Below are 15,378 nucleotides of genomic sequence, written 5' to 3' on the forward strand. Positions count from 1 at the left end.
TTAGGCCTCTGTTAGAATAACTTAGTGCCAATTGCTAAATGCAAAGAATTGTTTTTATTCACCTCAGCCACTGGGATGCCTTCAGGTGGTCGACACTGGAGTAAGACTTCCTGTTCCAAAGACACTTCCTTTCCTAGGGGTTCCTGCTCAAATGTCTTCCGTAGATCTGGAACATAAAAGTGACAAAATACATGTCAAAATTAAATAATATTTATTCATTTACAGAGAGTACAAAAAATTTTCTGGCTTAGTATTTTATCTGTGCTTTTTTTTCTTTTTTTTTTGTTTTGAGACACGGTCTCACTCCGTGTCCCAGGCTGGAGTGCTGTGGTGTGATCATAGCTCACTGTAGTTTTGAACTCCTGGGCTTAAGTGATCCTCCTGCCTCAGCCTTCTGAGTGGCTGGAACTACAGGTGCATGCTAGCGTGCTTGGCTATTTTTTAAAACATTTTGTAATTTTTTAAAACATTTTGTATTTTTTAAAACACTATGTTTCCCAGGCTGGTCTCAAACTCCTGACTTCAAGTGATCCTCCCACCTCAGCCTCCCAAAGTGCTGGGTCTATAGGTGTGAGCCATGGTGCCTGGACTTGCATTTTTGTTTAACCACATGTTGTTAGCACTTTACTATAATGTGGTGACAAATTATGTGGAATAAATTGTGAAATTCAGAGGCTATGAACTGTTCCTACTTTAAACTTCAATGGAAGACTTTGGCAGTCCTTATTTTAACAATTAATAAAGTTCATTAATTGCTTTTTGTTAGGACTTTTTGATCATCAATTACGATGATCACAGTTTTAAATCAAAAGAACCCCATTCTCTTGATTCTTATACCTACAGACTCCCTTATGTATATACATATTTTCCTCTTTTCTCACAATGGATACTATTGAAGCTCCAGTAACTCTGGAATCTTTTGATCAATACTCTGAGTTTCCATTTCAAAGTGGAAAACAGAATACTGGAATCTGTAAAGAAGAAACATAACTTCTTCAGGTGTCTCAAGTACAAGGCAGAGAAAAGAGAATTGAGAACAGTCCCAAGATATCACTACATTTAATCATATGGCCATTCTTTAATTAGAAGACTAGTCATTTCTGCTCAAATATCCCAGGCATCTAATTATGTATTTATATAGATATAGTTGATACAGGAGTATGCAGCTGAGTTTTACAAACTGTTGTTAGATGGGCACAAAAATGTTAGAAGCCAGTTTGTCATTTTAAACACATCAGAGGCATGTACTTCATGAGATAGGTTTAACTAAATCATCACTGAATACCATATAATTATTTTGTCTTAATGGTTTGGCTTTAAACTCTATATACATTTAGTCTAATTTCTAAAGTTAAAAAGTTAATTTAGTCATAGAACTTTGAAGCAGCATTTTTTTAAAAAGCCTAAAAAATTTCATTTTATGCATATACAGTTCAGTTCCTTCCATTAAAGAGTTATTAGAATTTTACCCAGTGAATTTTAATAAAAAATTAATGCCTCTGTTCTGTTATCCCAGGTCCCTGATAAAGACATAAGAATCTGAAAGCAGCATTGCAGTGGATTGAACCAGTGAGTGGAAACCTGAAGACTCCAGAGCAGTGGTCCCTAACCTTTTTGACACTAGGGACCGGTTTCATGGCAGATAATTTTTCCACTGACTGCTGGGGTGGGGCATGGGGGGGATGGCTTTGGGATGAAACTGTTCCACCTCAGATCATCAGACATTAGTTTGATTCTCCTAAGGAGTGTGCAACCTAGATCCTTTGCATCTGTAGTTCACGTAGGGTTCATGCTCCTATGAGAATCTAATGCCCCCACTGATCTGACAGGAGGCAGAGCTCGGGTGTTAATGCTCACTAGCCTGACACTCACCTCCTGCTGTGCAACCAGCTCCTAACAGACCATGGACCAGTACCAGTTCTCAGCCCAGGGGTTGCGACCCCTGCTCGCAAGGTATATCGCTAATAGAGCTCTACCAGAAAGCACCTGGAAAAAAATGCACTGAGAAAGGACTGCATTGTTACACACTTGCCATATTGTTGAATTTCTCAGCAGAAGAAAACCCTCAAGATTATAAAGGTTGTGAGAAAGTTATAGATCTATGAGGGTTTGAGGCAAGACAAGAGACCTCCAAATGTGATAGAATTTCTATCAGAAAATGCTTCTAACTTGATTGTCAAGACATTGAATACATTGTAGAAATGAACATTTGGGGCCGGGCACAGTGGCTTATGCCTGTAATCCCGGTACTTTGGGAGGCCAAAGCAGGTGAGGTCAGGAGTTTGAGACCAGCCTGGCCAACATGGCGAAACCCAGTCTCTACTAAAACTACAAAAATTAGCTGGGCATGGTGGCGTGGGCCTGTAGTCCTAGCTACTCGGGAAGCTGAGGCATAAGAATTGCTTGAACCCAGGAGGCGGAGGTTGCAGCGAGCTGAGATGGCACCACTGTACTCCAGCCTGGGTGAAAGAGTGAGACCCCATCTCAACAACAACAACAACAACAAAAAGAAATGAACATTTGGAATCCACAAAGTTATCATAACTTTAAAGTTATCTAAACCATGTCATTGTCTTACATCCAAAAAACATGTTGACCAAATTACCTGGAGCCTCACAGCATAATAATCAATGGCTGCCTTAGAACCTGCTGATATGGATTTTCTACATTTTGCCACCCCACACATCCCCCTGACATCTCTTTTGGTTAATTCGTACTATTCCAATGGAAACATTAAGAATTTTCTCTTCTGATGTGGTGGCTTCTCTTGGTTTTTTGAACTGCACTGAGATAAAATTTGATGAAACACCAGATACCAATAAAAAGAGCAGCAGTGAATATCATTTATGGGCTAAAATGTTCTTGACAAGGTATATCTTGTTTGTAAAAAATGATTCTGAGGAACTTCTGCCTGATGTGGGGTTGGGCAAAGACATAATAACTGGAAGGAGTTCTCGAATTAAATAACATAGTGACTCACTTTGATTTAAATTAATCAAGATATCACAAAATGAGTGCTAAGAACAAGAAAAAGTAAGGCATATATGTATTTAAATAGAGCAATTTCATTTAACATTTATTCGTTGTCTCCATATGGTAGACATTTTATTAGGTACTCAGGATGAAGATGTACAAGACACAGAAAGAAGACTAGAAAGGTAAGCTGAGGTGTGCTTATGAAAAGCCTTTCTGTCATGCTATGGAACGGCAAACCCTCAAAGGAGTGAGATCAGAGACCAAGGGTGTCCATCAGAGTGACTGATGGAGTGAGGCAGTGGTGAGGAGCCTGAAGTTAGTTAGGGACTCATTTGAATAAACCATGAGGGATAATGGGGTCCTGAACTCAGCTAGTGATAGTGGACAGGAAGAAGAGGAAGCAATTCTAGAAATAAATAGATCATACCTTGAAGAAGATGTAGGTATTTGGAGAGCGCCAGAAGGCAAGGATAATGTTATATTCTCAGCTACTGCATTGCTAACTTGATAGAAACACTGAGTGGCATAGTATCAAGATGGGCAGGGAAGCAGAGAGAAAGATAAATTCATTTTGGTACATGTTAGGTTTGGCATATCTATGAAACATTCAAACTGAAAAGTATAGTAGTCTAGATCGTGGTTCCTAAACCTCAACCCTATTAATTTTGGGGACTGGGTAATTCTTTGTGGCACAGTTGTTCTTTGCATAGCAGGATGCTTAGCAACATCCCTGGACTCCACCTGCTAGATGCCATTAGAACCCCATCCCAATCTTAACAAAATAAGTGCCTTCAGACAATGCCAAATGTCCCCTAAGGGGAAAAGTCACCCCCAGTTGAGAACCACGGGTCTAGGGCTTGGAAAAGAAGGCCTGCTAGGATTTCTTGTGTTTCACCAACTAGGCAATTGCTGAAGCACTGGAAACAGATGGCATCACCAGGGATAGACTGCAGCATAAAAAAAAGAGGACAGTGACATTCAAGAGGAAAAGCTGTCATCCAATGATATAGAGTGAACAAAGCGGTAGGAGAAAACCCAAGGAAGTTAGTGTTAGAGCAGCCAAGAGGAAAATAAAGTTTTAAAAAGTGGGGAGGTCAATAGGAGAAATGCAGTGGAGGACTCAGAAGTACTCATAGGAGAGAAGTCATTGGTCTGGGAAGTTTAGCAGTGACGGGGAGCAGAAACCAAGCTGTGATGAGGAGTGACCAGGAAGTGGGGAAATGACCATTCTGGGTACTGTAGGGGCGGAGGGAAAAGTTCTCCTTCGCCCTCTGAAGGTTCACTGGAAAATCAACTAAGTCACAAAAGGCAGATTAATTGGAGAGAAGACAGACAAATTTTATTTAACATGTACACATGGGAGCCTTGGAATGAAGACATAAAGATCCAGGGATAATTGTCCATTTTTAGGCTTCCGTTCAACAAAGTCTGGACAGCTGTGTAGAAATATGATTGGACAAAAAGGATCTGACCTAATGTTAACAGACTGAGTGGAGAGGCCCAGCAAGACTGTGGGTCTAGATTCTTCCCGGCCTCTCTGAGCATTCCTTTCTTCCTTCATCTGGGTGTCAGGCAGGACCCTCTCCGGAATGGGGGTCTTATGACCTATGATCACACAGGGTAGGTTAGATAAATTTTTTATGGTCACTTTTTACACAAAACGGAGGATGGAAATTTAGAATAATATTTTTCAGTTTTGTGGCTGGTTTTGGACTAAGGAGGTTTCTATGACTCACCTCGGGGGAAGAGGGATTGTCTTTTCCATGGCTGGCCTTGGGGAAGAATGGACTGAGAGACAGGAGGGCAGGAGAAGGTCAGAGAAAACTTTTGCTTCTGAGGCCTTCATTTTGGGGTATTGTTTTCTAAGTCCCAACAGTATCTAATACTCTTTTCCAAAATTTTAAGGTGACAGAAGTTAGTAGCACCATTAACGGGCAATGGGTTTGAGTGCAGCATGCTGTAATTCTTCTTAGAATATGGTGCAATTTTTGGCACAGTTTTCTAATTCTTGCCATATAAAGGCACATTTGATGTAGACCCTTGTTTCCTAATTGAGAATGGCGACAGCTACAGGCATCTACCTCCAGAGACAGGTTTAACTAAACCATCACTGAATACCACACAATTATTTTAAGGGTTTGGCTTTAAGCTCTATATAAATTTTATCTAATTTCTAGAATGATCTCACATTTAACCCCCTACAAGGCAATACTTCTTCCTGAAAAACACTTTTAATTCCTGCCATAAAACCTCCTCTCTGGCTTTCAGATTGTGTAATGAGCATAGGATATATATCGCGGCTGTGCAGCACAGAAGCCGCTCATTTCAGCATGCCGCCTCACTGCTCTGCAAGGGGAGGGTAGATAAGATTTTAAGCATATCTTTTATCATTTGGAGAGATGTGATAGAAGGCAGGCCAGTTGCCTTGCAGGCAGAGTGAACACAAGGGTGACGAATGAATAAGAATGAAAAACGGACACTTGTCAGCTAGGAATTAGATGTAAAACAGAATGGTTCAGAATAATGTGGCCATTCCTGTCAGAAAAAAAAGACGAATTTCTGCCCTTGGAAGACCTTTAGGATTCAACATTCTGCTTTCTTTCCATTAGTTATAAGACTGCTACTAAAATAAGTGTGAAGTCCTTTCATTAATAACCTAGATTACTTTCGCGAAGTCAACTTGGCATGCATCTAATTTAGTCATTGATTCTGCCAATTAAAAGCTATCGTCATATGTATGCATTCAGAGAGATGTTTACTTAAGAACATGAATATTGGCTTACTAAATCCATACACTGACATCCAATTAGCAGATGTAGAATCAGACCTGAAACAATATAGATTTCTATTTCCCATTTATACATAACCAAAGAAAGTCCCTTTGGACACACACATGTGCACACAAAGTCTCATTTTTGGGGGGTAGAATTTTGATGCTTTCAATGATTTTTTTTTGCACAATATACTGTGGATACAAATTAGCTGTGATGCAGAATGCATGAATTCATGGCATTCTGCAAACATTAGCTCTGCTTTTTGACAATGCGGTTAGCAGAAAAGAAGACCCCCTGGGAGATAGATTTTCTGGCCTTCAGTTTCCATATTTATGAAATGAAAATGAATTACTAGATAATTCTGAAGGATGCTTTTGCTGTAAGGACCTATTACCGAACAGACTGAGATTTTAAATATACATTTTAGGGCGGAAAACTTATCCTTTGTGGAATAAGGTACTTCTTGGTTGCCATTATGTGTCCAAGAGAAATAAAAGAAGAAATTGTTTCAAAAGTCAAGGAGTTGACGCATCTTTGAAGACAACAGCTTATAATATTCCCCTCAGAACAACTTTCGCAGAACTTTTTGGACACTTGGATCTACAGGTGTGTGTAAGATTTAGAAACTAGGGAGAGAAGTGGGTTACAAAAATTTGATATTTAAAAAAAAATAGCAAATTCTTTGTATAAATCCTGGAGAGTAATATAATATAATCCACAAAAGCAGATGAAAATTCAGGCCCCGATGATTGTAAATGCACTAAGAATTATTTTGACAAAACTAATTTTCTGTCTCCACGGGACAGAGAGGACGGGAGGAAAATGCCTACCCGAAACAGTGTGGAAGAAAGCCCATCATCCCAATGTGCACATTTACAAAAGGGGCAGAACATCCTGTCTCTTCCCAGTGCCATCTCTTGAGCAACTTTGCCTGTCACTGTCTGAAAAGGGTGAGTGTGACCTATAATAGGAAAGTGGAGGCTCTATTATCATGGGTCATACTAACATCTCTCCACCTCTGAGCCCTGCTGATTTTAGAAGACTAGGAGAAAATATCAACAAAAGCATCTCCCTGTGGTAGCTAAGCAGGCAGGTTGTGGATACTATTGCCTTGAAGAAGATAAGCATGTTTTTATTGCAATTTAAAAATGATTTACATTTATTAAACATATTTATTATCTCACCAAAGGTACTTCATTATGCAGAAAGATTTATTTATTAGAATAAAATATGTTCTATTTTTTCTATCCATCGTTAAGCATAGAATAACTTTTTTTAAGAAAAAAAATACTGGTGATGTGATAGACTGATATTATGAAGTAAGTAATTCTTCAATGGGTATACTTCAACAGACTATTCTAGTGGAAATCTAAATCCTTAAATTCCACAGAATGATAAGACAAAAATGATATGTTACATTATTACTGTTGTTCTTTTTTTAGACTTCATCAGGTTTTGTGAATATTAAAATAGATAATGAATCTGAAAAGTTTGGAAAATTATAAAGCACAACATATGTAATAAATTATTATAATTACATTTATTATTACTCAGAGAGTTCTGGAATGAAAGGTGATTACTCATCTGCATAAATTTTGTACACATCATTCTCACACACACTTTGGCCATAAGGTCCATAAACTATAGTATCTAATATTCCTTTTTGTTGTTGTGGAATTTCAGGTTTATTGCTGTTTTTCAAACTGAGTGTCATGACCCTTGAGAGGGTTATAACATCTATTCAGTGGATTAAAACCTAGCATTAAAAAGTATGAAACTGAATAAACAGCATTTATCAAGATATACATAGTCTTATAGATGTGTATGTGTATGTACACTCATATGTTTCTGTGTGTAAGGATGCAGGTATGTGTCTAGTGGATCATAATATCAACCTATTTTTTATTGTAAGTCAAAAAGGTCTGAAAACCACTGGGTAGGCTAACACTGTGGCTGAGAACAAGGTTTTGGCATACACAACCCTGGGTTTAGGTCCTGACTCTACCACTTTACTATCCATTTGACCTTGAGCACATTGGTCAACCTCTTCCTGCCTTAGTTTCATCAGCTTATAAATGGGTATAATTTCACAGGGTTATATAGGAAGGGTCACCTATAAAATTCTAAGCACAGGCCTAGCATATAGTAAGTGCCCAAAAGATAATAATCCCCCACTCTACTTTTTCCCCAAAGTATTAATAAATTTTATTAGGCTATACATTTACTGTTATCACTACTAATCAAAATAAACATAACCAAGTGAGACAAAGCAATTGGGAGGGCTAATAATTGAAGGTGATGTTTCATAAAGAGATATGCAGGTATTACCCTGCTGTGCTTGATCAAACTGCAGATTCCACACTCAGGTTGGGCCCTGGGAATCTACAGTTTTAACAAACTCCACAGGTGTGTTTTCTGCATAGCACTAAAATCTGGGAAGCACTGGTTGATGAACTGATTCATTGATTATGGAACACCAAGATATGCATGGCACTGTGGGCACGGTAGGAGGCTGTGGGGAGCCACGAAGATCTGCTTCTGCACTGTGGCTCTAAATGCCTGGTTTACAGTGTGTCCCTGTTGGTGTTTCCACAGTGTCCCAGAGCTCACTTTTGTACCAGCTGATGGCTGACATTGTCTAGCACAGGACTTGAGTTTTCATATGTCTCCAGGGGCCATTCAGGTAACAAATGGGAGAAAGCTAGGCATAAGATTTTTTTTTTCTTGAAACATGACACCTACCTGGGTTGTCTTTTGTTTTCTAACTTTTAACGGAGACGTGGGTACAAAACCAATCAATCAGCTTCCTCTTTACTCTTGTTACTTAGCTCTGGCTGCATGTTGCCAATAGGAATGCAGGCTCAATGGGCCACAGACCCCAAATCTGATGACTAACAGAAGTTGATAATGTGGATTTTTATGAGATTTTTTTTTCTAACTGTGTATGTTGTCAGCTACTTAAAACTTTATCAAAATACTTGTGTGGGCCAACATTTTGAGGACTAAACCAAAAAAGTGGGATGCCATATTGGGCCTGTGGACTGCTACTTTGAGACCAATGGTCCAGATAGGTCAATGCTGAAAGTGTCAAGTTACCTTAATGTTTCTTGTGGCTTCTCTCTCACCTCAGAGAAAATCCCCAGAGCCTTTTGCTTCTGACTTGCAGACACTTAACTAAGAAAGCCAACAAGAGATGTTGGTGAGTAAAGCTGTTTTTGTCGGTAGGATTGCATACGTAACATTTCATAAATTAGTATTTTATAATTATTCACTTATATTCCTTCACCTACTTTCAGAAGGAATGTTAGGCAATAAATGTGGGCACTTCAGAAGATTAGTTGACATTTTTAATAAATGTAAACCAATAGCACCTGAGTTAGGAAAAGAAAAAGCTTCTTGATGGCTGAAAAGACACTGCAGTCATTTCTGTAATTCTTGATGATTACTTAGAATAAAAATGTCTCTACATTCTTTTTGGAACGAATGTTGTCATTTCTACAGTTGCTTTGAAGAAGAACCTGAAGCTCTTTCAGGTATAGCAGGAAACAGTTAAGAGTGGTTATGATCTTAATTATTGTTCTTTAGAGTAGGAATGGCAAATATTTGGAACCACTACATTCCCCTCCAGCTTGTGTGTCTATACCTAACTGACCATGATATTCTTTTCTCCAGAGTCTGGATTTAGCTTCAGGATCTGCTCCAACACAGGACTCTAGGAGGCCACAGTGGAGCAGGGATTAACAGGCAAGATGCAATGAATCTGCATCCTCAGCCTAGAGTTCACTGCACAGAAACTCCCGATATGGCATGTGTCTGCACAGTTATGGCCATGTTTCTATCCGATATCCTGTCACTGCTTAGTTTTACTTCAAAAAACAAACTTAATCCCAGCCTTGAATGCTACATTTTAAAATTTTAAAAATCCTTTGAGATCAAATAAATCTTGGTGCTTGGTGCTGAGTACATAGTAGCGCCTTAGTAAATGCTGAGTTAAATTCATTTCCCAAAATAATCTGGCAATTCCCTTTACTGAAGGCCTGGAAACAATTTCCCTTATGATATTTAACTATAAAATGTCTTACAAGTCACACAGTCCAACCCCCTCACTTTACAGATTATTTATTTATTTATTTATTTATTTTTTGAGAGGGAGTCTCACCCTGTCACCCAGGCTGGAGTGCAGTGGCGTGATCTTGGCTCACTGAAAGCTCTGCCTCCTGGGTTCACACCATTCTCCTGCCTCAGCCTCCCGAGTAGCTGGGACTACAGTTGCCTGCCACCACGCCTGGCTAATCTTTTTGTATTTTTAGTAGAGATGGGGTTCACCGTGCCAGCCAGGATGGTCTCGATCTCCTGACCCTGTGATCCACCCGCCTCAGCCTCCCAAAGTGCTGGGATTACAGGCATGAGCCACCGTGCCCGGCAGTTTACAGATTATATAACTAGAACTGTGAGAGGCTAACTCACTCGTTCAAGTTCACCAGCTATTTAGAAGTGGGTTACTCCATGATGTGAATTTGCTGGAAAACGGATGCTGCATAGCAGCTGTATTTGTTTCCAGTGGAAATTTCCACAAACTTCCTGGCTTAAAACAACAGAAATATATTCACTTGTAGTTCTAAAGGCCAAATATTTGAAATCAGTTTCACTGAGCCGTAATCAAAGGGACAGCAGGATTATGCGCTCCCTCTGGAGGTTCTTAGGGAGAGACCATGACTTGCCTCTCCCAGATTCCAGTGGCTGATGGCATTCCTTGGCTTGTGGCTACATCCCTCTAATCTCTACCTCTGTGGTTACACTGCATTTTCTTCTTCAATCTGTGTCAATCTCCCTTTGTCTTTCTCTTACAAGGCATTTGTGATGACCTTTAAAGCCCACCTGGGCAATGTAGGAAAATCTCTCCATTTCAAGATTCTTAACCAAATCTGCAAAGATCCTTTTTCCACATAAGGTAATATTTACAAATTCCAGAGATTAGGACCCGATGCCTTTAGGGGCCATTATCTATCCTACTGTGGTGGTTACAAGCATGGAGCCTGGATCTGCTCTGCCATAGTTTAATCGTAGTTCTGTACTTACTGAGGTTGCTATGTTTTCATTTCTTCATCCATAAAATGAAGATAATTTTGGTACATATTATATAGGATTACTGTGAAGATTTTAAAAGGTAATATACATAACAAACTTAGGACAGTGCAGTTACATAAAGAGTCCTCTGTCAATGTACTCATTTATATACCTGCTTCCTCCAGCCCCTAAATCAGCATTGCTGTCAAGTGTTCACAGAGTTGATGGTTGTACTGGATATTTATTTCTTTAAATTTTACTAAGAAGCCAAACTCCAAATATCAGAAATAAGCTTCTTGCTTCCCAAATTGAACTGGTCTTGACAAAATGGCCCTCGATCTGTGGAAATTCTGTACTTAGAAGAGCTTCATGTTGTTATCTGCTGCTGGCCAACTTACTCACTTTCTGACCTAGGCTTGACCCTGAATTAAGCAAATACAGTTGCTGTACTATGATTCACATTTTCATACTTTCAAGTGCTTTTCAGTTAATTCTTTTTACACACTCAGTGAACAATGGTGTTGAACACATTCTAATTTTTTTTTTTTAAAAAAGCTGTTTTAATATATTTTCAAAGTGCTTCTCTAGCAAATAATTTCATGGTCACTCAAAGTAATAATACTGTGTTCTTAAAGGGAAAAAAAATGCATCTTTCTTCCAATAATGATGGAAAGAGCTAATTATGTTGTCATAGCAAACTAGAATTTATGCTTAAATCACCAAATCTGGCTGTTAACAGGAAATAACTGCTATGCACAAACCAGTGAAGCATATTTTGGAAGAACTAGATTAGCCTTCAGAGCTTTGGGCATTTATTAAAAGTGAAAAATGCCTGACTTAATGCCATAGAACCCTGAAATGTTAGCTATGGTTTTCTTTTCCAGGAATAGAGTACCTGATTTTTGCTGGAATTTTTAAAAATAAAGAAAAATATTATTATGCTAAGCAACTCTTATTGTGGTTTGTAAATATAAAGGATATATAATATTTTAAAAATTGAAGCTGGGTGCAGTGGCTCATACCTATAATCCCAGAACTCTGAGAAGCCAAGGTTGGGGATCGCTTGAGGCCAGGGAGTTTGGAAGCAACCTGAGCAACAAAGTGAGAACCCTCATCTCTACAAAAAATAGAAAAACTAGCAGAGTTATGGTAGTAGGTATCTGTAGTCCCAGATACTAGGGAGGCTGAGGTGGGAGGATCGCTGGAGCCCAAGAAAGTTAAGGGTGCAGTGAATTATGCTAATGCCACTGCAGTCCAGTTTGGGTGACAAGCAAGACCCTGTCTCTAAAAAAACAAATTAAAGAAATAAAAAGTTTGGTGGTGTTTTTTTTTGTTTTTTTTTTTTGTTTTTTTTTTAACGTATCTTTCCTTCTCAAATATTGTAAACAATAAAACAAACAAAAATCAACTATATGCAGTTCCCTCTGTAGTTTGAAAAGTCAAGAATGGTTGTATGTTTTTTGCAACTGTGTGCAATGAACTGGACTACAAAGAGAAAAGTTTGTTTAAAACTCAGATTCCATGTTTCCTAAACAGGTGACATGGGCAAGTTAGCTAATATTTCCATGATTCTGTTTTGTTATTTACAAAATGAAGATAACAGAACTTACTTCATAGGATGTTGTATGAAGATTATGACAGTTAACATGAACAAGCGTCTTATAACAGAGTTAGGCACACGGTAAGCATATAATAAATGTTGGTTACTAGGACAGAGACTAAAGAAGAAAGAATAAAGACAATCGATTTTGATTTTTTTCCTGTTGTTTTATAACCGCATTTTGCTTTTGTAAGGGGTAAAGTTTTCATTCTCTCTTAGGAATTTACCACAAACACTTTCATAATATCATAACTCATAACCAGGAAGAGAGGTTAGAATGATCTGCAGCAAGTCAGCAGAAAGGTAAGCTTGGTAATTTCTTCAGTCGTGCCAAGCCCTGGCTATCACTTACTGCACTGAGATCATTTAAATGAGAGAAATTCCAGGGAACAAAGACTCTTTAGAAGGGAGGACAATTTCAGCCATTCTTCGTTATTTCTTGACTTTTGGGCATTTATAGGACAAACACATTTGTATTCAGATAGTCTTGTTAAGGAGTTTTTTTTTAAACAAATATTTCAGCTGGCACTCCAAAATGATATCCACCACAGAAAAGAGGAAGAAAAAAAATCCATACAAGCCACTCTTTTATATTCACAATGCATCTTTAGTTTCAGAAAAAAAATGATTATATGTCATCACAGTATTTTTTTAAGGTATGTCTTAGGGACAAATAATAAGAAATATGCCAACTTTATGGATGAGGAACCTGACATACCAAAAAGCTAAGGCTCTTTTCTCAGAGTACAAAAAAAAGCATGCAATGATTGCTGACAAGCTGTTTTCTCGCAAATAAGCATTTTAGCCATAAACTTCACTTTTCATACAGCATAAAACATACTTTAATAATACATTTTTGTCCAGTGTGTTACCAGCCCTGCCTATAACATATGTATAGATGATTTCTCCCAAAATATGACTTGTGAGACGGCGTTCTATGAATTTATTGTCTACCTCTCAGAATAAATATGAGCTATAAATGCCTAAGAATTTGTGGGGCATTCATGAAACTTGGGAACTTCTGACCATCTACAAAAGCAAATATGTTTGAAAAAATATAGACTGACACAATCAGGTATATATTATAATATTTAATCTTGAAATAGGAATAACCTGATAAACGAATACAACTGTCAAGATTTATATAAAACAAGGGTATTAATTAATTTATTGTTTAAACATTTTTCCCTTATCTAAAAATGTTTAAAGTATATTTAGTCTTATCCAATTCAAAATATGGCCTCTGTTACTTATAATTGGATTAATGTGGACTTTAATGGTTGTTATACAAGGTATCATACTACGACTCAGAAATGTACCTTAGTAAAAATACCATCTATTCTGGTGTACAGGGGAGCCTGCTGAATTCTGCCAATACATTTGGCATCAGGCTACTAGAACTGTTTATAGTATGACCTTCATCTTTCAGGATGCTTATTTAAAGAAATGCATTATTTTTGTTAAATTGTATAATTAATTTTTTTTATGCCAAGTAGACAGGTAGAAAATAAAAAAGTAACACATAAGGCCACAAATCAGGACTTCTGTACATGTGAACCAATATAATAATTCATGAGATTACATATATATATATATATATATTTTTTTTTTTTTTTTTTTTTGAGATGGAGTCTTGCTCTGTCGCCCAGGCTGGAGTGCAGTAGCACGATCTCAGCTCACTGCAAGCTCTGCCTCCCAGGTTCACGCCATTCTCCTGCTTCAGCCTCCAGGAGATTACATATATATTTAACTGGAGATACTTAAATATAGAAATGTCAATTCATTCATTCCTTTATGATATTTCTTGAGTCCCTACATTGTGACAGGAATCACCCTAGGTGTTTTGAATTCATCAGTGAAAAAACCAAGCCCAAATCTTTGCCTATGTGGACCTTACTTTCTAAGGGGGTGAGGGGGGACAGAATACAAACCATTAACTAATAAATAAGTAAATGTATGATGGTTTAGAAGGTGAGACGTGCTATGCAGAAATGTAATAAGTATAAGAGTGTAGAGGCAATCATGTCCAGCTACCTGATGTTCTTGAATTCCTTGGGAAAAAAAAAGCGTTTTTATTAAATGAACAAATGATTCACATTGAATAGTATCTTCGCTTTTCCCTATCATGTACTTTCAATTTAATTCAATTTTATTTCATTTATTTATGTTTTAATTTATTTATCACCAGCCACAGGCAAGGGACGTCTTTTAGGCACTGGAGACAACAAGGAAGAAAAGAAAGGCTCTGTCCTTGTGAAGCTTACATTCTGGTATGGCAGATGGTTAACTCAAAAGAAAACAGATAATGATGAAGAAAAATGTTATGGAGAACAATAAAGCAGGATTAGGATTAGGCAAGTGACAGGGTTGAGGTCCGGATAGACAGACCCCTCTGTAGGAGTGACATCTCAGTATAAATCTGAATGAAGGAAGAAAGTAAGCCAGTTTTAGACTTAGGGTAAGAATGTTCCAAGTGAGAAGAAACAGTTCTTGCAAACAGCCTATATGTGGAATGAATCTATTGCATTCTGGAAACAAGGAAATGGATGTGGTTACAGCAGACAAAGCAATAAGAAGAGAGGCAGGAAGCCAAGGTCTGTTTACGTTTCTGTATTATAAATATTAGTGAGCTTTATTTATTTATTTTTTAATTTTTTTGAGACAGGATCTCACTGTCACCCAGGCTGGAGTACAGTGGTGTGATCATGGCTCACTGCAGCCTTGACCTCCTGAGATCAAGGGATCCTCCTGCCTCAGCCTTCTGGGCTAAGAGTAGTATCCCAGCTGGGATCACATGTACACACCACCACACTTGGTTAATTTTTTTGACTTTTATTAGAGACGAGGTCTCACTATGTTGCCTGAGCTGGTCTCAAACTCCTATGCGCAAGTGATCCTCCCGCCTTGGCCTCCCAAGGTGCTGGGATTACAAGCGTGAGACATTGCACCAGTTATAAACAT

General features: G+C 38.1%; 1 protein-coding gene across 3 annotated transcripts in view; it reads right to left on the reverse strand.

The window, feature by feature from the left end:
- The window catches only part of UNC5C (unc-5 netrin receptor C), a 393,124-nt gene that overhangs the window by 110,529 nt on the left and 267,217 nt on the right, over positions 1 to 15,378 (reverse strand). For all 3 annotated transcript variants that reach the window (XM_054484519.2, XM_063663920.1, XM_054484518.2), the window contains exon 4: positions 63 to 166. In XM_054484519.2, coding sequence (XP_054340494.1) covers positions 63 to 166 — 104 coding nt within the window. The remainder of the gene's footprint in view (positions 1 to 62; positions 167 to 15,378) is intronic.

Source organism: Pongo pygmaeus, chromosome 3 (genome assembly GCF_028885625.2).
Source record: "Pongo pygmaeus isolate AG05252 chromosome 3, NHGRI_mPonPyg2-v2.0_pri, whole genome shotgun sequence".
NCBI lineage: Eukaryota > Metazoa > Chordata > Mammalia > Primates > Hominidae > Pongo > Pongo pygmaeus.